Here is a 26,026-nt window from a genome sequence, read left to right as displayed (position 1 = left end):
GGCCAGGATTATCTTCTGTGTCTGTGTTAATTGGTTTCCCTTTTCTTTGTTGAAGAGAGTCTTTCTCTTCAACAGTCTTTCTGCCTAGTCCACCATCTATTGCCAGAACCCAGCACTCTTTTATCCAAAAGCATAACTTTTAATACATATTCATTCTTTAGGATAAAATGTGCATTCTTCAAACTTTTACCAGCCCTTTTACACTGATTTGAGGACCTTGGTTAGTCTTTATTGTGCAAGGAAACCAATTAGAAAACACAGGTAGTTTAAAACTAATGTTAGTACTCTTTTAGAACTTCTGAATTAGATAATTTTTAAATGAATACCCTAGAAATTATATAACAATCCTTTTATAACAAATAAAAGAGTTTTTGTTGCCTTATTTTGTTGATCTACATGTTTTCTTCCATTCACCTCCATACTCCCTAGTGATCCTTATGAAACATTCTCTCTTATTTAAACCTTTTTATTGAAATGTAACATACATAGAGAGAAGTTCCCAAAGCATAAATTAACATACTGTATGATTAAAAAAACAGAACAATACTACAACTCCAGAATCCCCCTGACTATTCTAATTTCTAACTCATAGCAGTTTTTGTTTTTATATAAATATTAATAAATGTTTTGCCTGTCTTTATATACATATAAATAAATGTTTTATGTAAGTAGAATTATACATTGTTTACTCTTTGGTGTCTTGGCTTCTTTTGCTTGGCATTTGTTTATGAGATTAATCTTAAATTGTTGAGTGTAGGGAAGACTGGGCAATCTACTACCACAGAGATATCGCCTCGGAACCCCAAGGAGGGGTTGCTATGAGTAGGATTCAACTCAACAGCAGTGAATTTGGTTTTAATTATACCTTGTTGTTGTTGTTGTTATGTGCCAACGAGCCAAACCCGACCCCTCCTTGGGTTTCCGAGGCAGTATCACTACAGAAGTAGGATTGCCCAACCTTCCTTCCGAGGAGTGGCTGGTGAGTTTGAACCGCCAGCCATCTGGTTAGCAGGCAAGTGTCTTAGCCACTATGCTACCAGAGCTCCCTTAATTATACCTATAAAACCAAAAAAAAAAAAACCAAACTCACTGTCGTCTAGTCGGATCTGACTCATAGCGACCCCTCCTTGGGTTATGGTATCACTATGGAGGTAATCACCCAGTCTTCCTTCCAAGGAGTGGCTGGTGGATTTGAACTGCCAGCCTTCTGGTTAGCAGTCAAATGCCTTGGGCACTATGCCACCAGAGCTCCTTTGTATATCTATAGTTCATTTATTCTCATTACTGTATAATGTTTCATTGTGTAAGTGTACCACACTATACGTATTTATCATATTGTTGATGAGCATCTGAGCGGTTTCCTGTATGACACGTAGTACTGCTATGAATGTTCTTATTCTTCTAGTGAGCAAGCATATGCATTTCTGTTGGATATGTATATGAACCATAGCATGTGTTTAGCTTTAGTAGATACTGCCACCCATTCTGAACATGGTTGTACCAATTTATATTTTCACCAGCAGTGCATGAGAGCTCCAGTAGCTCCATGTCTTCATCAGCACTTAGCATTTTTTTCTGTCTTTTCATTTTAGCCATCTGGTGTATGTGTAATTATATCATATTGTCATTTTAATTTTTCTTTCCCTGATTCATAGTAAGTTAAATGCCTTAAATATTTGTTTTCCATTTGTTTGTCCTTTACTATGACATTCAAGTCTTTTGCCTGTTTTTCTTCTGGGTACTTTAGATAGGAATTCTTGATTGTCAAATATTTTTCTAGAGCATACTTTGTCAGATACATACGTTGCAATTTTTTTCACCCACTCTGTGGGTTGCTTTTTTATTCACTTTATACACAGAAGTTTTTTTAATACTGATATTTGTTGTTGTTGTTGTTAGGTGCCGTCGAGTCGGCCCCGACTCATAGTGACCCCTTCTTGGGTTTCCGAGGCAGTATCACTACGGAAGTAGGATTGCCCAACCTTCCTTCCGAGGAGTGGCTGGTGGGTTTGAACCGCCAGCCTTCTGGTTAGCAGTCAAGTGCTTTAGCCACTTATTTCATTTTCATTTCATGAATGTTAAGTGCTTTTAATGTATTGTTGAAGAAATCTTCGTTCACTCTATGGTTGATAAAATGTTCTCGTATTTAATATTTAGATCTGCAGCCCACTTGGAACTGACTTTAATGTACGATGTAAAGTAGGGTTGATTAAATTTCCCATATGGATGTCCATTTGATCTATCACATTTATTGAAAAGATCATTCTTTCTCCACCACATTGCAGTGGCATTTTTGTCATAAACCAGGTGACTATACGTGTGTGGGATAGATTCTGGACTTGCTTTTCTGTTACATTGATCTGTTTTTCTCCTTTGCACGAATACACATATTGTCTTAATTACTTTAGCTTTATAATAGGTCTTGACAGGGAAAAAAATTTGGCAATGACATACCAGACAAAGAATTAATCTCTAAAACTTATAGAAAACTTCAAAATCTCAACAATAAAAAGATAAACAATCTTTTTACCAAATGAACAACATTTTACCAAAGATGATATCCAGGAGTCTAACAAATACGTGAGGAAATGCTTGCACTCATTAGCCATTAGAGAAGTGCAAATCAAAACAACAATGAGATAATCAGCTTACCCCAGCAATAATAACAAAGTTTAAAAAAAAAAAAAAAAAAAGCCAGAAAACAACAAATGCTGGCAAGGGTGTGGAGATACCAGAACCCTCATACACTGCTAATGGGAGTGTAAAATGGTATAGCCACTGTGGAAAACAGTATGGTGCTTCCCTGAAAAGCTGGAAATAGCAATACTGTATGATTCAGCACTCCCAGTCCTAGATATATATCCTAGAGAAATAAAGAGTTGTGAGATCAACAGACATATGCATACCCATATTCATAGCAGCATTATTCACAATTAATGGATAAATGGATAAACAAACTATGATACATACACACAATGGAATATTATGCAACATTAAAGAATAATGATGAATCTGTGAAACATCTTAAAACTTGGATGAACTGAAGGACATTATGTTGTTGTTGTTGTTATGTGCCATCGAGTCCGAACCGACTCATAGTGACCCCTCCTTGGGCTTCCGAGGCGGTATCACTATGGAAGTAGATTGCCCAACCTTCCTTCCGAGGAGTGGCTGGTGGGTTTGAACCACCAGCCTTCTGGTTAGCAGTCAAGTGCCTAAGGCACTACACTACCAGAGCTCCCAAGGACATTTATACTGAGTGAAATAAGTCAATCGCAAAAGGACAAATATTACGTGAAACCACTATTATAAAAATTCAACAAAAGGTTTACACACTAAAAGAAACATTCTTTGAAGGTTACTAGGAGTAAGAAGGGAGGGAGGGTAAATCACAAACTAGAGGGTAGACACGTATTAACTTGGGTGAAGGGAAAGGCAATATTCAGTAAGGGGGAGGTCAGCATAAAATGATGAAGACAAAAGAAGGCACTCGGAGAAGCACAAGAGTTAAGGCAACAAAGGTAAATACTACATACACAATCCTGTAATAACAGTAATAACAATCTATGAGTAGATAAATAGATAGACACGTAAACTGAACAGGTGTTGGAAGGCAAATAGGACTACACCCATGGAAGGTTTGACAGAGAGTATTTCTACATACATATTTATATATGCTGCAAATATATCCATGAATATAGTAGAGCATAAAAGGGAGAAAGTTAAGAAAACTCCTTTGCCATAACCAAACACCTTGAGAGAATGAGTCACTGGGCCTGAGGGCTCAGGACTGTGGTCTCCAAGGACATCAAGATCAATTGGCATAACATAGTCCACAAAGGCAGTGTTCTACATCACTACTTTGGTAAGTAGTGACTGGGGTCTCCTTGTGAGCAGCCATCTAAGGTGCAACTTTCTGTTCGAAGCAAAGAAGAGTGAAGAAAATCAAAGACACGTGGAAACAGTTAGTCCAGAGGACTAACAGACCATGTGAACCCCAGCCTCCGTAACCATAAAACCAGAAGAACCAGATGATGCCTGGCTACCACTGCTGACAGCTTGGAAAGGCTCACAAAAGGCAGTCCTGGATAAAGTGGGAGAAAAATGTGGAACAAAATTCAAACTCATGATAAAAAGACCAGTTTTTTTTGGTCTGATACAGAAGGTTGGAACTCCTGAGACCGTGGCCCTTAGCCACCCTCCAAACCTGGAACTGACTCATCCCCATGGGTCAACTTACAGCCAAACAGTTGACAGGCCTACACAGTAAGCAGTAACACCAGAGAGGTATGCACTCCTTAGAACAACCAACCATATGAGATCAAAAGAGCGTCTTTTGTCCGAGGATAAAGCTCAGAAGGCAAGAGGGGAAGAGAAGACAAAGGGAAAAATGCAGGGAGGAAGTGGGAAGATGCTGTTACATTGTGGGGATTACACTCAATGTCACAAAACAAACGGTGTATGAATTGTTGAATGGAAAACATTTACCCAGTAAAGTTTCACTCAAATCGCAATAAAAAGTTAAAAAATAGTAATAACAGATCTTCACATTTAGTAGTAAAAGTCCTGCAGCATTGTTCTTCCTCTTCAAGATTCCTTTGGTTACTGTTGGCTCTTTGAATTTCCATATAAGTTTTAGACCCAGCATGTGAATTTTCACACAAAAATGCTGGGATTTTAATTGGAATTTGTTGAATTGGTAGATAATTTAGTTTCTAGGTGGTGCAAATGGTTTCTACATTTGACTGCTAACAAAAAGTGTGAGAGTTTGCATCCACCCAGAGGCACCTTGGAAAGGCCTGGTGATCTCCTTCAGAAAAATCAGCCATTGGAAACTATGGAGCACAGTCCCACTCACACATGTGGAGTCACTGTGGGTCAGAATTGACGCCATAACAACCGGGGGGGTTTTTTGGTGAATTTGGGAAGAATTGACAGTTTTACAATAATGAGCCTTCCAATTCATTAACATGGTCTAGCTCTCTCCATTTGTTTACAAAACAAAAAAACAAATGCACACGTCCAGTCAAACTCGACTCATAGCAACCCCTCCTTGGGTTTCTGAGGCAGTATCACTATGGAAGTAGATTGCCCAACCTTCCTTCTGAGGAGTGGCTGGTGGGTTTGAACAACCAGTCTTCTGGTTAGCAGTCAAGTGCCTTAGGCACTGTGCCACCAGAGCTCTCCAAAGCTCTATTTGTTTAGGTATCTTTTAATTTTCTTTTCCTTTTTTTTTTTTGGTTATCAGCATGGAGGTAGTACATGTATTTTGACTGATTTTTTTCCCTAGGTATTTGATGTTTCTAGTGCTATGGCAGCAATCATTTTTAAATTTCCCTTTCTATTTGTTGCTGGCTTATAGGAATACAATTGATTTTTGAATATTGACCTTGTATCCAGCAACTTTTACTAAATTCTCTTATTTATTAGAACAGGGAGAGGAGTTGTAGTTTTCTTTCTTTGAAAATATATCCATGTCATGTGTGAGTAATGTTAGTCTTGTTTTTCTCTTTCCAATTCCGTGCCTATTTGTCCCCTTCTATTGGATAGGATCTCCATTATAGTGTTGAGTAGAAGTGGTGATAGCTGACATCCTTATTTTATTCCTGACTCAGGAGGAAAAGTTTAAATATTTAACCATTAAGTATGATAGCTACTCTAGGTTTTTTTGTTTGTTTGTTTTGTTTTATAAATATTTTTCATCAGTTTAATAACTCTTTATTTCCTTCCTCGTTAAGTGGTCTTTAAAATAATAAATGAGTTCCAAATTGTGTCAAATACTTTCATATAAAATACTTTTGATGATGCTGTAATAGCAACAGGAGGAAGATTTAAAAATACAAAGATGTTTACTGTGGATATTTTTATATGTCTCTTTTAAGATAATCAATAATAATACAAACAACAAAAAAGCACCAGTTACCTTCAAGTTGACCCTGATTTGTGGTGACCTAGTGTGTGTCAGAGTAGACCTGTGCTCCACAGGGTTTTCAATGGCTGATTTTTCGGAAGTAGATCACCTGGCCTTTCCTCTGAGTGAACTCTAACCACACCCTCTACCTCCTGCTCCCCTCTCCCTCCCCCTCCCCCTCTTTCCTCCCTCTCCCCCTCCCTTTCCTTCTTTTTAATTACCGGGTGATTTTCTATTGTAGAAAATAATTTAGCCCTCATGCACTCCTTTCCCCAAACACATACTTCCCCTTCACCCCCCATCTTTACAGTGCAGTTATTTATTATTTTGGGTTAAGTCAGTTGACCATGTTTACATTGTACTAACTTTGAGAGTGTTGCTTTCTGTTGAGCCAGGCAGTATGCATTGAGTCTGTTTCCTGCCCTGTATATTGTTAGTTGTAAATTGCCTTCAAGTGGGCTCCAACTCATGGTGCCCTGTACAGCTATTTATTTTTAAGAATAATTCTTCTTTTTTTCTTTTTTTGCACTAAGTAATTGCTCATTTTTGTTGTGGTTCTTCTTATATGTATCCCATCACTAGTTCATTCTCAAACTCTGTCAGAGTAATAAAAACTCCTCTCAAAGTGGTCAAACACATCATGTAATCTGTTTATCAAGTAATCCCACATGGAAGTCTTCAACCTCCCACTCATTCTTTCTAGGCTACTCTGTAGCTATTGTCTTAGAACTTCCTTTTACTTCTCTCTGTGTTTAGATCCTTTGTTTCCTGTATCCCAATTTTTCCTTTTTCTTTGTTATGGTGGGGAACTCTGGGAAAGAGCACATGGAAGGTATTTTTTTTTTTGAGACCTTAGATTTTTGAAACTGTCTTTATTATACTCACTCTTGGCTGGTAGGAGATCCGGTAGTGTAGTGCCTAAGGCACTTGACTGCTAACCAGAAGGCTGGTGGTTCAAGACCACTAGCCACTCCTCGGAAGGAAGGTTGGGCAATCTACTTCCGTAGTGATACTGTCTCAGAAACCCAAGGAGGGGTTGCTATGAGTTGGGTCCGACTCCACGACACATAACAACAACTTGGCTGGTGGCTTGGCTGACTATAAAGTTCTGAGTTGGATTTTTTTTTCCCCCCTGAATTTCTAAGGCATTGCTCTAATTATTTTCTAGCTCCCAGTGAGCTCTGGTGGCAAAGTGCCAAAGGCATTTTGACTGTTAACCAGGAGTCAAATTCAATTCAAACCCACCAGCCATCTCTTGGAAGAAAGATTGAGCAATCAACTTCCATAGAGATAGTGCCTTGGAAACCCAAGGAGGGGAAACAACTCCATAGCAGTGAGTTTGGTTTTTTAGTGTTGCTGTTGAGTTCAATGCCACTGTCATTCCTGACTCTTCATATGGGACAGCTTTTTTGTTGTTTTTTTTTTCCCTCTGTCTGGATGCTTTTAGGATAATCTCTATGGAAAGGACTTTAGTCCTTACTATGATTTCTTTTTTTGTGGTCTAAGTAGGAAGTCATTTTTTTTCATGGGTTTGTTGTATTTTGAACAATATAAATCTTTGACCTTGATCATTCTGAAGTTCATGAAAAGCTGAGGGACAACTTAATAACACTTTTCAATTACATATGGCAAATGGCAGCTGTGCAGAGGATGATAACTATATATTTTCCATCTCGACTGAAAATAGAAAACAAAACACACAGAAAGATAGTCACAAACTCCAGCATTACTATCATTTCACAGACTATTTTCCATCAAACATATTCCTCAATTGTTGCATACTATGCCCTCCCCTCCCTTTTGGATATACTCAAGAATCATTAGCATATTAATCCAACAAGTCCTGCAGTAAAGCTATATTTAACCTTGCTTAACCTAGCATTGCCAAAATTTATTCCATCACCAATTTTTTAAAAAATTGTTTTTAAAGGAAAATAATTAACTGTGTAAAACACAGTTGGGAAAAGCCAGATAAGACATAGACTTTCCTGGTTACAAAAGAGCTATTAAGCATTAGAATGAGTAACCAAGAGAAGCTGTGGACTCTCCTTTTCCAGAGATCTTTAAAACAGGACATCTGTTTTAGGCGTAGTCCTGCTTGAACAATAGACTTTGCTTCTGTTTCTTCCTCTTCCTGTCCCCTAGTGGTAGCATAGAGGCTTTTAGCCCACCTTTTATAAGACTCTAGTACTCTGCTAACTAATATTTTTTAAAAGTACTACTAGTAGTAGTAAAAACTGTATTTTTTCAGGAGTTATTGTTTGGCCTGTGTTACATGTTTTGTATATAACATCTAATTTAATCCTCACAACAACTCTATGAGGTAGGCAATATTGTATTTTACAGATGGGGATAATGAAGTATAAAGAGGTTACACAACTAGCAAGCAGTAGGCAGGATTTGAACCCAGGCCATCAGACACCTACTGGCCTGGGTTCATTGATTAATGTTCAGAGCAACAAATTGCAAAAAGCAAACAAACAAGCAGAGTATGTCTCTGTACTGATTATGTAAAAATATGGACCAATACAATAGTTTCTTAAGACTATTCAATTAATCAAAACTCCATGTTCCCTAAACCTTTTGATTAATGCAGATTTTATTATTTTGGTTAGAAACCAATTATATTACAGATTTATTTTTCCTGCATTTTCTTCTCTTATAAGTTGTCATCCAGTAAATGGTTTTTATCGTGGTAGAATTTTCTCTTTCCATGTGAGACCAGGGTTCTACCAATTCATCTTATGCGTAGCCAACACCTATCTGTCAGTGGAGACTTGCATGCTGCTCTGAGCTGAGCAAGTTTCAGTAGAACTGCCAGGCTAGGACGGACTAGGAGAAAAAGCCTGGTGATAAACTTCCAGATATCAGCCAATGGAAACCCTATGGAATTCAGCTTAACTTGTAAAGAATGTCTGCCTTTGGTAGGCAGACATTTTAAATATCCTACCAAAGATTTAGGGTTTTATAAATGTTAACTAATGCAATTATTGAGGGGATGCAACATTTTCCCCAAGCTATTAGAATAGAAGATTTTCTTTTCTCTTTACATGTGCAATGGTTATGTTTGTGTGTCAACTTGGCTGGGCCTGGTTGAGTGGCTGGGCAGCTGGTGGTAGTTATTCCCCATGATGAGACTAGCAATCAACTCCATGATAGGATCTACCACAAGCAGCTGAGTAGCTGCCTTTAGGTATGTGGTCTGCTTCCCATATATAAGCAGCAGCTTTGGGAATGATCTCTAGCCTATGGCACGCTTGGATCCTGCATATAGCCCTGTCGTTGCTCAGCAGCCTGCTGTGCTCTGCCGACCTTGGGTCTTACAATGGACTTAAGTTAATGGCCTGCCATGTGGTTTGGTAACACTGTGCCTTTTTACTTGTCAACCTTGGGGCTTCTCAGCCTCAGCAGCCAGCAGCTGTCTGAGTGAAGAAACACCTCTAGCTCCAGTGGGCTGGGAGCAGGAGGCAGAGCTGGACCCCAAGGTTGAGGGACTTTCACCCAGCCCCTAGAGCCTGACACTTTGAACTTGGACTTAAAGCCTCCAAAATGTAAGAGAATAAACTCCTGTTTGTTAAGGCCATCCCATTTGTGGTATATTTCTTGTCAGAGTGGCACTAGGTACCTGAACAACATGAGATAACATAAAACTCCAAATGGTAAGGTAGTACTTGATTTTAGAATTTAAGATCTTTTCTGACTCACCTCCATACCCCTCAATAATAATGCCTGTCAGATTAAAGAAGTTATTTTTACATGACACTGGTTGTACTTTTGTTTGAAATACATGGTACCTTGGAGTACTGTGAAAAGTCTGCTCATTGAGTGAAGTCAGTCAGTCACAAAAGGACAAATAATGTATGAGCCCACTTATACGAAATACCTCGAATAGGCAAGCACAGAGAGGCCAAACTTTATTAGTGATGACCAGACGCGGGAGAGAGTAGAAGGAAGAAATCATTGTTTAGAAAGCAGTGAGTTTCTGTTAATGGTGATAGAATATTTGGCAGTGGATACAGGTAGTGGCTGTACAACATGATTAATCAATGTCACTGAACTCTACATGTAAAAAATGTGGAATTGGCAAATACTGTGTTAAATGTATTTTTACCACAATTATTATTAAAAAAAAAAAAAAAGTCTGTTCATAATGCTTAAAGCCAAGCTTGAAAGTCTAAGATAATGGCACAAATTCCTTTCCTGCCTCACAAGGTCTGCCTAGATACATTTACCTGCTTGAAATGCACTGAAGGTTGTGAAATTCATGGACATGCCCTAATGTAACCCTACTCAGTGTCATCCAGCTGGAAAGCTAAGACACTGTTACTTATTCCTGAGAAGGGCTGTTGTTCATGCAAATATTTTGTTCATTTGTTCTTTCATGGGCAATTGCATGGAGTAACAGAAAACACCTACACTCAGCTTACAGTTTGGCAGAAACAGTAGCTTATATTTTCTAGAGACAAAATTAGGAGTACCTATCTCTTAAGTCAAAATAAAATGAACTGTCTAGGGAACCACTATGCCTCCCAGTAACTATGGTTTATAGAATAATATTGTTTAGGTCAGTGTGTCCCAGAACAAGAGAAAAGGGAGAAGGGGAGGGAGGAAGGGAGAATGTGTATTTGGGCGCTGTGTTTCCTGGAGGTGGAGAGACAGACTATTTTTCTCTCTTGTTTTGCCCTTTCTACTTGGAAAAGAAAAAAGTTACCTTCTAGGACCCTATCTTCTTTCTGTAATCATCAAATGAGAGAAACTGAGTTGGTGGTGGCGGGGGGATTATAGTTTAAATCGTGTTTTATTTTAATATTGACAATGAACATCTTTTCTGGCATGCTCAAGTCCTAGCTCAACCAAGCTATTGAGAAAATATCTTTATTTTTCCATTTTTCACAGCAAAATGGAAACTCATGCTACACTTGAATATTCAGTTGGCAAGCATTGAGTAAACAGCAGAGGAATAAAGGACTTTGTGCAGAGGGACTAAAGAGAAAAAAGAATGATAACATACTGACCCTTTGCCCCAGAATTTGAAGTCTAATAGTGGATACATTTATCCAAGTATTCTATCACAATTAAAAGATGGGTACAAAGTGCTTTGGTAACACAGGGATGTGAAGGTTTTTTTTTTTTTTAACTTGGAGAATTCATGGGAGTTTTCATGGAGAAAGTGACATTTGGACTGGGCTTTGAAAGACAAGTATGACTGTGACATGTAGAGATAAGGGGTAAGAAAGAGAGTATTTCACTCTGAGGAAACAATATGAGCAAAGACTAGCAGACTAGAAGATGCAGAGCGTGTTTAACCTGGCAAGTAGTATGCACCCCTACTCACAGGATGTGCCCAGAAAGGGAGTGAGGTCCGGGATAAGCAGTGGAAAATTGTTGTTTTTGTTGACTGCTGTCAAGTTGACCCCTGACTCATTGATGACTACATGCACAGCATAATAAAGTGCTGCTCAATTCTGCACCATTGCCTCATGACCGATTGTGGATTGGACTTTTGTGATCCATGACATTTTAGGGCTGTGCCAGGGAAGGTCTTGAATGTCAAGACCTATTTTAATTTATCCTATAGGTAAGTGCTTCTCCAAGTCTTGGACCATTATGGCCTTAATGTGTTATGTGTCAACTTGGCTGGGCCTGATTTTGAGAGGCTGGGCAGCTGGATATAGTTATTCCCCATGATGAGACTGATCATCAATTCCGTGGTGGAATCTTCTGTGAGCAGCTGAGTAGTTCCCTAGTTCCCTTAGGGATATGGTCTGCTTCCATTGTGTAAGAAGAAACTTTGAGAAGAATCTTGAGGTTTTGGCACATTGAGATCCTACATTTGGCCAAGTCTTCATCTCAGTGGCCTGCCATGTTGCCTGCTGATCTTGGGACTATTTCTAGACTTGAGCTACTGGCCTGCCGTGTTGCGTGCTAATCTTGGGACTGTGCCACTTTACTTGTTGACCTTGGGTTTGTCAGCCTCAGTAGCCACCAGCTGCCTGAGTTAAAAGATGCCTCCAGCTCCAATGGACCAAGAGCAAGAGGCAGAGCTGAAGTCAAGGTCGAGGAGCCTTCACTGAGCCCCTAGAGCTGGCACTTTGAACTAAGACTTATAGCCTTCTAAACTGTGAGAGAAGAAATCCCTATTTGGTAAAGCCAAACATTTGTGGTATTTTCTGTTATAGCAGCATTAGAAAACAAAAACAGTACTCAATTGCTGTCAAGTCAATTCTGACTCGTAGTGACTCTGTTGGACTGAATGGAACTGCCCCCATAAATTTTCCAAGGCTGCAAATATTAACGGAAGCAGACAGTCACATTTTTCTCCTTAACAGCTCATGGATTTGAACTGCCAAACTTACAATTAGCAGCCAAGCACTTAATCACTATATCACCAGGGCTCCTTAGCCCTTAAAAGTAGAGGACAGTGAAAACATAACATTTTGGGACCATGAAGTATATTACAAGTACAAAAAATTTTAAGAGTTTTATATTATATCTTAAAATTTCACATGATTTTTTTCTTCTGTTCCTTAATACATAAGTGACTATTTTAATGTTACAAAATTTTCCCAAAAATCTTTAAATAAAATAGATGCCCCCCTAGGGATATGATCCAGCATAAAGAAGCATGGCTTTCGTTGATAGTGAGTCATTGAAATTGCATGCTAAAAATGAAACAAAATTAAAGTAGCAAAATGATGAGGACCAATTTTTCTTGCAACCTAGGTATTTTTGGCATCCTTGTATTCATTTCCAATATTCATGCAGAAGCCTATCCCTGCCTTTAATTCAAGAAAAACCAAATGTGTTGGTTAAAAACAAAAAACTAAACGCGTTGCCAGTGAGTGAGGCCTCATGGCAAGCACTCCGTCCTCCTCCCCCCATGTGTTGCAGAGTAGAACTGCTCTGTAGGGTTTTCTTGGCTGTAATTTTTACAGCAGATCAACAGACCTTTCTTCCAAAGAGTCACTGGGTGGGTTCAAACTGCAAACCTTTATGTTAGCAGTCAATCACAAACCACGTACACACTCAGGCTCCTTTAACTCACATAGTCAAACCTTATTTTGTATGCAAAAGATGTTTGCAATAGCCATAATGAGAAATATCTGATAAATTTGCCTTTATGGCTATTGCAGTCTAGACAAAAGAGGTATATTTTATATGAAACTCATTTATCCAAAATAAAAAGGATAGAGAAGTGAAAAGTTAAGCATGCTGAGGAGATGGGCAAAGTGACCCGAGTTGGGTGGGTTTAGATGAATTTTGAAACACAGGACACAGTTTGATTGGTACCATTGTCGTCAAGAGCACAAACTCTTTTCTGATGTCATTGAGAACCCAGTATGACCTTCAAGCTACTGCAAGCACACATTCTTCTCTTTGGTGTGCAGTATTTACACTGTAACACAGATAATTTAAGATTATTTGGGTGCTTATTTATGTAGATACTCAGACATGTGAACCCAAACGGTGCCTAATGAACCCTCCTGGCACCACTGGAGCACAGTACTGTTCTCTTTATTTGTGCTTTCAAGACCCTTTGTTTTTCTAATGAAGACCACAGTTGAAATCTTTAATCTTTAATCTCGTGCAAAAGTTAGCGTCCCCTCACCCTATCCCGATATTCTGAGGACTTAATTTTTAATTTTTTGTTGTGATATGGGTGCAGATTGACATAGCAGATTCATTTTACTCAGAGAAGTTTCATTAGTGCTCTTCATGCTGAGAAAAAGCAAGAGATCCATTCCCAGACACAGCTAGGAGAGCAGTCCTTCCTCCATAAACCTTTTTCATCAATGAGAGAATGAAGAGAATTAATAGAGAGTAGGATTTCCAAGTCAGCCTTTAGTGTGAATCCTACTGGAAGGTACTCAATAAATATTAGTTTACTTTTCCCCCGCCCCGGCCCTTCTGGTAAAATTTCACAGCCATCAAATTTAGTTGTCAATTCGTTTAATATTTAATAAATAAATAATGAATGAGTACCTACTATGAGCCAAGCCCTTTGTTAGGTAGTGGGCTTATGACTGCAAACAAGACAGATGAGCCAATGCCTGGAGTCCTGGGGTTTATGAGCTGTGCATTTATTTCATCTCAGAGTCAGCAACCCTAAATTCACACAGCTCTCCACTAGTGGTTTTGACCAAAGACTTACATTTAAAATACTTAGTGACTGATTTTGGGCACCACTTGTGAATAGTGAACTGGTTTTAGATCAACAAGTTGGAAGGTTTTCAAGTCTACACCCTCCAGTGGGTCACAAGTCCACATTAAATACTTTGAACCAGAACCTGTCAGGGTGCTAGTTCCCTTACTGTGACCACAATTCAAAGTTAGGAAAATACACGTGGCATTTGTCATCTTTATCAGGTAATTTATGAAATAGCTATTTTGTGTCTTAGGACCCATAGTGTATTTTGTTTATTTATTTCATTTTTTACTATATCTTTGTTTTGTTTTCATTTGGGGACTCTTATAATTAATACTGGACTAGATTCTGATTTTGACATTTTCTCAATTATAATCAGATTCTTCTATGTATTACTAACCTTTCTGTCCTCATTACTGGGAAAACTTTCTCCTCTTTAAGAAAAGCAATATCCACTAAAAAAATAAATATTGGAGTAAGTTTTCATAGTACAGAAGGGAATCTTCACTTTTTAAAAAGATTCATTTTAATATTACTTGCAGTATTTTAGTATCACTTTAAAATTATTTTTTAATGCAATTAAAGAATTCATTCATTTACTTAGCTTTAGTGCACAGCCAGCTTTTCTATTATAAAAAAGCATTAATAGAGTATTAAATTTTTCATTTTAAAGAGAACAGTATTTAGGATATGTATAATTGACCTTTTTCATAAGGTTTTCCCTGGCCAATTCTTTGAGAAGTGGACAGCCTCTTCCTTCTTCCTAGTCTGTCTCAGTCTATAAATTGGGCTGTTACCTGTGCACCAGGTGCATCTCGCTGGGTTTTAAACACCAGAGGCTTAGCCTCAAAACTCACGTCTACATGTCACCACAGTAGGACAAACCAACAGACAAGTTTGTCTTGCTGTTGGAGACCTCTCTTATCACCACCACCTGGGTCCCTGTGGCTGACTGTACCTCTGTCTGGCTTCCTGGCTTTTAATCCCCTTTCTCCTGCTCTTCTGGCCTGCTGCTTTGGGCGTCCCTGAGTTGTCCCTGGGGCGACGAAAGAGGGGGAGGCCTTCAACGAGATGGATTGACGTGGTGGCTGTGATGATGGGCTCAAGTATAGCAGGGATTGTGGGGCTGGTGCGGGATCGGGCAGTGTTTCGTTCTGCTGTGCATGGGGTCACTATGAGTTGGAAACGACTCGACGGCACTTAACAACAACAACAACATAATTGACCTAGAACCCCGTGGTCTTTAAAAACAAGCGTTAACAGATGTAATTGATGATCTCCTATAGAAGATAATGAGAGGAGAACTATTTACAGGACATTTAAAGTGAAAACAACTAAATACACATCTGTGCTAATATACGGATTGTTGTTGTTGTTATGTGCCGTCAAGTTGGACCCGACTCATAGCGACCCCTCCTTGGGTTTCCGAGGCAGTATCACTATGGAAGTAGATTGCCCCATCTTCCTTCTGAGGAGTGGCTGGTGGGTTTGAACCGCCAGCCTTAGTATACCAGTTTTGAATAGTGACCCAGTTTCAGGTAAACCAAGTCAGGCTGTGGTAACCAGGTAAGGGGTGATTTCCTTCCTGTAGTAAAGCAACCTGGATAGCACTGAGGTGGTTATGTTCTCTTCTGTCATTGTAATAACCTAGATGAGATTAGTCACTTTACCAAGGACTGTTGGTTCTTACTCTGTACAGAAGATGGCTGTGATCTCCAGGATTAACTTCATGACTCTTCTTGTTTCCATTTCAGGAATTACCATGGTTGACACAGAGATGCCCTTTTGGCCCACCAACTTTGGAATTGGCTCCATGGACCTCTCTGTAATGGATGATCACTCTCACTCTTTTGACATCAAGCCCTTCACCACTGTTGATTTCTCCAGCCTTTCTGCTCCACACTATGAAGACATTCCCTTCACAAGAGCAGACCCAATGGTGCCTGACTATAAGTATGACCTGAAGCTCCAAGACTATCAAAGTATGACGTTTATTTTCACTTTTCAGATTACTAAGACTGGACTTGCACTCATATCTCAATAACTCTGAAATACATGTTCTAAAGACCAGAACTGCATAGAGAAGACATTTACCATTCATTTATTCATCCACTTATCTTGAAATATTAGATATTTACTGTGTGCCAGAAAGGAAGGTGGTGTGTAAATGCTTAGATCATTCTTTCCCTTTTCCCTCCCTCCCACCTTCCTCCTTTCTTCCTACCTAGGAGCATTTTCTGGCATGGTTGCATTGCCAGTTGTATCCCAGGCTAAGAGTCCATCATCCAAACTTTGAATTCTTTTGGCCACTTACGCTTTAGTAACAGTTCCAGGTTTCCACATGTAACTTATTATAACTGAGTTATTCTCACTGTAGTCCATTTTTACTAATCCTGCAGTTTGAGAAGCTTAACATTGATGCCTAGTTTTCAGCACAAATTTAAATTTTGTCATCACAGGATATTGATAAACCTCCATTCCATTAACTAAAATTCCATCAAAATATCAGACTCAAGAAAATCTAAAACTGCACTTTTCAAGATACAATGTATTTCTGTGGTGCTTTATCTCTCTGTGTGCTAGTTGCTAGTTTTCCACAGCCACCACTATGTAACTGGCAACCATTCCTTGACAGTAAGAACTTCCTGTATTTCTAGTTTTTGTTGTTGTTAGGTTTTGGTGGGTTTTTTTTTTTCCCCAGATAAATTATATACTTGGTTATATTTATCTTTGTGGTTTTCAGTTAGAGCCTAATATGGAAATTTAATAGGCCTGATCCTAACCAGTAGAAAAGTACTAGCTACTTTCCATAAGTTCTCACACTCTCTATCAAAGATCATTTTACAAACTACTTCTTTCTACTGAACACTCGTGGTAACCTTGCCTCTTAACTTTGCATGGCCCTTCAAACTGGGCAGACCATTCATTACCTTTTCACAGCAAAGGAGTTTCTGTGGGAAGAGTTGTTTAAAGACACTTCTAAAATGCAACATTTAAATAAAAATATTTAATATTGTGATGAATGCCAAATATGGTACATTAATTAGCAAGATAAACTTACTTTTCTCAAACACTAATGTTGTCTGTTGGAGCATGAGTATAACAGGGTGTTGGAGCATATAACCCTTCAATTTAATTTTAAGATGAAAAGAACCACAGTCTTAAATCCCTTCCCTGCTTTATTTTTGCAGGTGAGGTTCAGAGATGTTATGACTTGCCTGTAGACAAAGCCTACTCTCCCCTGATTTAACTCTAGAGTTTTTTCACTGTTCTGCAGTGTTCTACATTTAAATAATAAAAATACAGTAGTGAGGGGGTACACTATGGTAACTTGCCCTACTGTCTTTCCAGCATTGTTTTCCATGTGATAACTATCTGTTCACATGTTTCTGTGCACAGGTGCAATCAAAGTGGAGCCTGCCTCCCCGCCTTACTATTCTGAAAAGACTCAGCTCTATAATAAACCTCATGAAGAGCCTTCCAACTCCCTCATGGCAATTGAATGTCGTGTCTGTGGAGATAAAGCTTCTGGCTTCCACTATGGAGTTCATGCTTGTGAAGGATGCAAGGTAAAAAAAAGAAAAAAACCCTCTTTCTCCAAAGAATTTGCTGAAAATTTATCTTGTATTTCATTTCCTGTTACAAACACATTATAAGAAATTCGGATAAAACTGTCAAACTTTTTTGATTTTTGGTAGAACTTATTCTTCAAATGATACACTATTTAGAAACCTAAGAAAACTGATAGAAGAGGGGCTGCTTTGCCCTGCTTACCTTTTCCCAAAGTGGCTCTTTGGGACAGTGATCTAATTCAACCCCTGTATAGTGCAGATTTTAAAAAGCCGCTTGTCTAAGGAATCATTGTAAGATAGTGACAGGCTTCCACCAAAACCCAGATTTCCTGTAGTCTTGTGAGATTGAATAAGGAGCCCTGGTGGTGCAATGTTTAAGCTCTCAGCTATTAAACGAAAGGTTGGCAGTTTGAGCCCAGGCAGGGGTTCCACAGTAGAAAGACCTAGTGATCTGCTTCTGTAAAGATTACAGATAAGAAGACCCTGTGAGGCAGTTTCTCTGACACATGAGGTAGCTATGAGTCAGAATCAACTGATGGCACCTAACAATAGCAACAGCATAGACTGAGTCACTTTAAAAAACCAATTGCTTTTGAGTTGATCCAGACTCAAGGTGACTCCTTGTGTGTCAGAGTAGAATTGTGCTCCCTAGGGTTTTCAGTGGCTGATTTGTTGGAAGTAGATCACCAGGCCTTCTTCCTTCTTTCCAGGGCTCCTTTGTGCGGACTCAAACTTCCAACCTTTCAGTTATCAATGAGAATGTTAACCATTTGCACTGGCCAAGGACACTATTAGCCACTTTACAGATGTAGACATAATAGAGTAGAGAGGCTTGCCCAAGGCCATCCAATAGTAAGGCAGGTGTAGGACTAGAACATATATCTTAGGACTCCTACACTAGTGCTCTGTGTTTTCTTATGCTGGCATTAGTTGGAGCCATGTATTATGGACAGGCAAAGAGATACAACTAGTTTGGGAAGGAAATCCTCTGTCCCCACTTCTATTCTTTGGGAAAACTGCTATATTGAAAACTTAAGATATTTAGTAATATTCTACCCTATAATTGAGAAAAATGCTAATCCATTCACATTATAATGTACACTCTTTTAAGACAGGTCATTGTAATATACTCAGTGAATTAAATAGTATTTAATTTATTATATACTCCAGGACATAGAATAAATTGTTTATAAATATTTACCTTATAAAATAAATTGTGTTTATATAGAATAAGAATTCATGCAGTACTCAATTGGGCTTTTCATTCAGAATAAAGATACAGCCTAGCAGTCAGGAAGGAGTAATCACATCTGGGTTCCTTATTTCAGCTGCTCTAGAGCTACAGTGGTTAGGCATTTGGCTGGTAACTAAAAGGTTGGTAGTTCACTCCCACTAGCTGCTCTGCAGAAGAAAGATGAGGTGGTCTGCTTCTGTAAAGATTTACAGCCTTGGAAATCCAATGAGGGGTTGCTATGAGTTGGAATTGACTTAATGGCAGTGAGTATTTTTCTGTTTGTTTTTTTCTTGAGCTGTGTGACAGGCCATAAAAGGGAATTAATATTTACTGAATTCCTACTACATACCAGATAAGGCATCTCATACATAAGTTGACTTGGTGAGATTATTGACCTCTAATGTCTGTTATTTCAGAATGATTCCTTTAAATACTTCTGACAAATTTGCTTTCATTTAAACCAATAAAGCCCATTCACTCTGTGATTAAAAGAGAATTAAATTATCTGTGATCTTATAAGAAATCCTTGCATATGGTCAGTTGTATAGCTCTCAATGAATAATAAGAACATGCCTTTTTATTGAGTTAGATGTAGATAGTTTTTGAGTGAATAAATTGCTACTAGAAGCTGAGTGGTTTTATATGATGAAATCATTCAATGTTAGTCTTTTTGGTAATTTACATTAACAAATAAATTTAAATGGGTTGGTTAAAAGTTTCCACAGTAAGTTCTTGTTTCTTATGGGCTAGTGCAGCACTTAGAAAACCTTTAAGCACACAGTTCCACCATGATTCTATTAGTACAGATTTGTTAAGAGTTAACATTACGGAGAACAGCTGACAACTTTCAAAACATTGTCAGTGGTTGGTGATAGTGATAAAAGCTAAGTTCTGAGTGAACTAAATCTTAAAAGAGAGAAGCAAGCAAAGAAGAAAAGAAAAAAGAAGAGGGGAGAGAAAATGTAAATGCCTTCAAGTTAGGACTAGGAAGAGTAGAAAGCAGAGATAGAAAGTAAACACCTAAAATCTGAAAATTACAGGGGATGCCTTAACTTACATTGGATGAGGGAAAAGAAAAATAGACAAAAACTAAGCATGTTATCCACTAAATGCAGTAACCTGCAAATCATCCAAAATATAAGTTACAGAATTCCTAGACTAAAATGCAAAGAAAGTTATCCTAACCTGAGAAGGAAAAATAGATACTACATATTTTAAAGACAAGAATAAGAAAACTTGTAGTGAAACAATGTAATGTGGCTTCTCCAAGTTATAGGTCAGCATTTCTCGAAGTGTGATCCAGGACCTTTCATGGCATCCATAAAGTTGAAACTGTTTTCATAATATTTCTAGTTGTTATTTACTTTTGCACTCATCTCTCATAGGTGTAGGTAGAATGTTCCAGAAGATACATGACATGTGTTGATGACATAGCTCTCATAGCTAATGGAATGTTTGCCTATGAAACATAATTTCTCCGTTTTAATTTCTAATCTGATAAATATCAATAGATATAACCCACATAAACAAAAGTCATCCTGAAATGATAAGACCTTAGAGATGAGTAATCTTATAATTCATTGGTAATCTTACCAATCTAAGAGACTTTTTTTTTAAAAAAGAAAATAAAGGGTTCCAAGACAAAAAATAGGAAATCGTTGTTGTAAGGTACTGAGACTGGGGAAATACATTTACTCATTCTTTGCTACTGTGGAACTAAATAAAATTGCTGCCACACTCTAAATACAGCTAAACCAGACCAGTGACTCTCAGTAATCAAATTAGCTTATCACCAGTACTCAGTGAAAAGCCAGGAAAGTGAAATTAGTAAATGAACTTGACTCATCTGTATATTTTTTCTGAAAGGTCTTTTGGCATTTTAATGTTTGCCATTTCAGTAATATGTGAGGTATGCTCATAATTAAAATACAGTTGACCCAAAGCTGCAGATTGATTTATGAATTTAAAAGAATAGCTACATTGCTTAAGATAACTATCAATAAACAAAAAAACTCACTGTCATCAAGTCGGATCCAACTTAAATGCTTTTACAACATTAGTGGAATAAGTTTATACTTGTGATACTTGGATGTGTTAGTATTGCAAACCAAAAAAACCAAACTTACTACTGTCGAGTCGGATCCGACACATAATGACCCCTCTTTGGATTTCCGAGGTGGTATCACTACAGAAGTAGATTGCCCAACCTTCCTTCCAAGGAGTGGCTGGTGGGTTTGAACCACCAGCCTTCTGGTTAGTAGTCAAATGCTTTAGGCACTACGCCACCAGAGTTCCCACCTTAGATAGATATATATACCTTAGTGCTTGCAAAGCTATCATTTCTTGCTTACATATTGGACATACATTTTTCTTTGGTAGGTTTCATCATATTTTTCTGTCTTTAATAAAAGATCATTTTAGATCCATAGACTTAACTAAAATGTAAATAAATACAATCCACCATACAATTCAAGGAACTTGGGTGGAGCAGAGGTTAAGGCTGCTAACTAAAAGATTGATGGTTCAAACCTACCAGCTGCTCCATGGTAGAAAGATGAGGTAGTCTGCTTCCGTAAAGATTTATAGCCTTGGAAACCCTATGGGGCAGTTCTACTCTGTCTTATGGGGTCGCTATGAGTCAGAGCATACAATACCATATTACCTTCTTTTGTATTTCTATGTAGGACCCTACCTCAGGAAGAATTTTTATTCTTTTCCTACCAGTCAGTGATACCTCATTGACTAAGCCTTTATGGGCCAAAGCAGTACTTGGTAAAACAGAATTCAGGCCATTTACTCTCATTGTAAAATTAACAATACCATCTTAGATTTCATTGTACCTGAATTTTTGTCAAAACTGAAGCATTTCAGTTAAAACTGAAGACCTTTCAGACAGAAGTTTGGAGAAAATGTAAAAAAAAAAGACAGAGAGGCATCACATTCTCACAGAAGAATGTGAAGACCTTAGAGTAAACACAATACAGTTTTTTAAGTGGTGACTGATCATCTTCATCACACCAATTCACAAACTTCGTGATAACCAGAAGAGTAAGTCATTGAAATTGCATGTTATTTTATGGACACTGGAATAATAGTAATAATAATGTTGTTAAAGACTGCTCCTTTATCATTAATAAAAAGAAACTTTGGAGAAGGCTGCTTCATTCTTCAAATCAATAAATAATCTTACAGAAAGCATCCAGTAATAATATCCTTACATCTTCCTGTCTATATATCTTGAGACAAATGATAAGAATATAAGGGTACCGCGAACATAGTGTAAAAAATGTAAAAGCAGTTTTCAAGGTGCTAAGGTCTCTATATGTTCATTTATAAATTTATAGATGATAAGGTAAATGATATTCACAATGATTATTCTTTAACATTGAAAGACCCAGAACTATATAAAAAAAAAAAAAGTGATACACTTTTGAAAGATATTATATAAAGAGATCCTAACTAAAAATTTGCATTGGAGGATTTAAACTTAATACCAGTTTTAAAAAGTGAACATCAGAAAAGCAGCCAAGAAATGTCATAAAATATATATGATCACGATGACAAAAATCAAAACAAATTTCCTCACTGGGGACAGTTCTGTAGATTATCCTTCTATTGACCAGTGAGGAAAAATACCTTTTAATATTCAAAGTGTCCTGAGAACCCTTCGAGAATTAAAACAAGCTTCAACTTCCAACATATCCTACATAGGACATATTTTCTGAGACATAGCTGATCGCTCAAGAGGTAGGGAAACTCCCAAAACAACAGCAAAAATAAAATAAAAACTAGGTCCAGAGTTGTGAGCTTCAGGAGTACTTTAAGGGGTATGGTGTCTCTCAAGATCAATCCCCATAGAAGTACTGAGCAACAGTATTGCCCTATAGACAGATAACTATAGAAGTTATCTGTCATCAGTGAGAAGAAACTGACTCTGGGGCTTCCTAATTGAGCTAGGATTCTCAAGGGGGTCTGAGATACTCATGAGTTACTTGTGGCTCTGGCTTTCAGCAGAATCAGATGCAGATTCTCTTTGGAGAAAAGAATTCACAATTTTGACCCTGTTACATCCCCACAGTTTAAGATCAAGCCATAAGCTCAAAATAAAGTATCAGCAAGCACATAAGAAGGCAAGTCACCTTGAATGACACTCTTTAGAAACAAAACAACACATTTAGACTCCCCCACACTACCCAAGGAAAGCAGATATTGGAATTACCTGGTACAGAATGTAGAATAGCTATATATGAACTAGGAGTTCTGGTGGCATAGTACCTAAGGCATTTGACTGCTAACCAGAAGGCTGGCAGTTCAAACCCACCAGCCATTCCTCGGAAAGAAGGTTGGGCAATCTACTTCCATAGTGATACTGTCTCGGAAGCCCAAGGAGGGGTCGCTATGAGTCAGATCCGACTCAATGGCAGTGGGTTTTTTTATATGAATGGTTTAAAGAAAGAGGATGAATCACAGCAATGAAAAATCAGTAATAGACTATCAGGAAAGACAGACAAATTTGAAAACAAACCAAGTAAAATTTCTAAAAGTGAAAAATAAAATTATTGAAATAAAAAATTTAATAGAAGGGTTAAACAAAATATGGGACACAGCAGAAGGAAGGATGACTGAACTGAAAGATACACACAAATAGATTAGCCAGAATGAGACCATCACGCTCTCAAAGGGTATGTCCTATCCAGAATACACTCGAATTTGAGGCCTGTTTTCCTTCTCAAAGAGTTCATAAAAAAACCCCACTGCCACTGATTCCAATATATAGTAATCTACAGGACAGAACAGAATTGTCCCATAGAGTTTCCAATGCTGTAAATCTTTACAGAAGCAGACTGCCTCATCTTTCTTCCAAAGAGTGGCTGGTGGATTTGAACCACTGACCTTTTGGTTGGCAGCTGAATGCTTTAGCCATTACACCACCAGAGCTCCTTAAAAGAGTTCATGGTGCATTGAATTTTAAAAAGACATGTCAGTTTCACTGATCACTAGAAGAGTAATGATTGAGAACCATTCTCACCAATCAAGTTTGCTAAAAAAATACTTGTTTTTACTTTTGTCATTGTTATTTTATATATATATATTGTGATTTTATTTGGCTGCTGTACTGATTCTTACTTTTGTACCGGTGGCAAGAGGGTGAAAAATACAAAAGAAAATTTCAGAAATTTTGAGGCCAGAATAAAAAGGTCTAATCTGAGTCCCAGAACTGATGAACAAATGAAGCCATGATGCAGAAGACAATCACATATGCAAAAAGATAAGGGAAAATAATTACATATCCAGACACATTGTAGTAAAACTGCAGAATATTAAAGACAGAGAATCTCTAAAAGCAATTAAAGAGAAAAGAGATCACCTTCAAAGTCAATTGACAACAGACTTCTGAGCAGGAACAGTGAGAGACTAAAGATAGTGGAATTCAAAGTGGTAAGAGAAAATAGTTGAGTACTCTGTAAAATTATCTTTCAAAAATGAGAGTTAAATGATGGTGTTTACAGATTATATATTTTTAAAAAGCAACACTGAAAGAATTTACACCAAAAACTTTTGCTTAAGAAACTTCTGAAGAATGTACTTCAGAAAGAAGAAAAAATACAGTCATCCCTTGGTATCAGCAGGGGTTTGGTTCCAGGACCCAAATCTGCAGATGCTCAAATCCTTTATATAAAATGGTGTAGTTTTTGCATATAATCATTGCACTTCTCCCCATGTATTTTAAAGCATCTCTCAACTACTTATGATATGTTTGTTGTTGCTGTTGTTGTTATGTGCCCTCAAGTCAGACCCAACTCATAGCAACCCCTCCTTGGGTTTCCGAGGCAGTATCACTATGGAAATAGATTGCCCCATCTTCCTTCCGAGGAATTGCTGGTGGGTTTGAACCGCCAGCCCTCTGGTTAGCAGTCCAGTGTCTTAGGCACTATACTACCAGAGCTCCCTTATGATATGTAATACAGTGTAAATAGTATGTAAATTGCACTTTACATTCCCTCTTAGCCTTTGAGGGGTTGCTTTGACCACTTAATTGCTCTTTTTTTTCCACAAATAGTTTCAATCCATGGTTGGTTGACTCTGCAGATACAGAACCTCTTGATATAGAGGGCTGACTGTAACTCCAAAAGAGCAGTCTGAGATGCTAAAATGAATGTGTGCAAATAAAATGTCACATAAATTGTCTGTAAGTCTAAAACAAATTGCCTAATAAAATAATATCTAACCTGTGGTTAAAATAAAAGGTCATAAAGAAAATAGCATATAATTCAGGAGCTGAACAGAAATTAAGCTCAAGAAGACAAAGTAACATTATAATGAAATGTGCAAAGACATGGAGTTGGAAACCAAAAGGGAAGGATAAGCTGAAAGAACTGAAGAAAAAATTCAAACCTTGAGTTGCAATATTTAAGGATTCTATGGGCAAAATATTGAGTGATGCAGGAAGCATCTAAAGAAGATAGAAGGAATACCCAAAGTCCCTGTACCAAAAAGAATTGGTTGACATTCAGCTGTTTCAGGAGGTAGCATAATGTTAAGAACGGATGGTATTGAAGGAAGAACTCCAAACTATACTGAAGGACTGGTGAAAAACAAGACTTCCAGGAGTTGATGGAATACTCACTGAAATGTTTCAACAAATGAATGCAACACTGGAAGCTCTTGCTCGTTTATGCCAAGAAATTTGAAAGACAGCTATCTGGCCAACCGACTGGAAGAGATCCATATCTGTGCCCATCCCAAAGAAATGTGATCCAACAGAATGTGGAAATCACTGAACAGTATCATTTAATAGCACACACAAATAAAATTTTTCTGAAAATAATTTTAAAAATGATTGCAGTAGTACCATCAACAGGGAACTGCCAGAAATTCAAACCGGATTTCAAAGTGGAGATGGAAGGAGGATATCATTGCTGATGTCAGATAGATCTTGGCTGAAAGCAGAGAATATCAGAAAGATGCTTATCTGTGTTTTATTGATTATGCAAAGGTATTCAACTATGTGGATCATAGAAATTATGGATAATATTCTAAAGAATGGGAATTCCAGAACACTTAATTGTGTTCATGTGGAACCTGTGCATAGACCAAGAGACAGTCATTCAAAGAGAACAAGGGTATACTGCGTGATTTAAAATCAGGAAAAGTGTGTGTCA

The 26,026-nt window shown here is 37.9% G+C and overlaps 1 protein-coding gene across 1 annotated transcript in view; it reads left to right on the top strand.

The window, feature by feature from the left end:
* The window catches only part of PPARG (peroxisome proliferator activated receptor gamma), a 95,044-nt gene that overhangs the window by 15,051 nt on the left and 53,967 nt on the right, over positions 1-26,026 (top strand). Inside the window, exons 2-3 of the mRNA XM_007954111.2 lie at positions 15,812-16,039; positions 17,457-17,626. Of these exons, the coding sequence (XP_007952302.1) occupies positions 15,812-16,039; positions 17,457-17,626 (398 nt within the window). The remainder of the gene's footprint in view (positions 1-15,811; positions 16,040-17,456; positions 17,627-26,026) is intronic.

Source organism: Orycteropus afer, unplaced genomic scaffold (genome assembly GCF_000298275.1).
Source record: "Orycteropus afer afer isolate SDZICR_OR568_19922 unplaced genomic scaffold, OryAfe1.0 scaffold00432, whole genome shotgun sequence".
NCBI classification, from domain to species: Eukaryota; Metazoa; Chordata; class Mammalia; order Tubulidentata; family Orycteropodidae; genus Orycteropus; species Orycteropus afer.
Note: the sequence above shows the minus strand (reverse complement) of the source record. Positions and strands in the feature narration are given on the sequence as shown.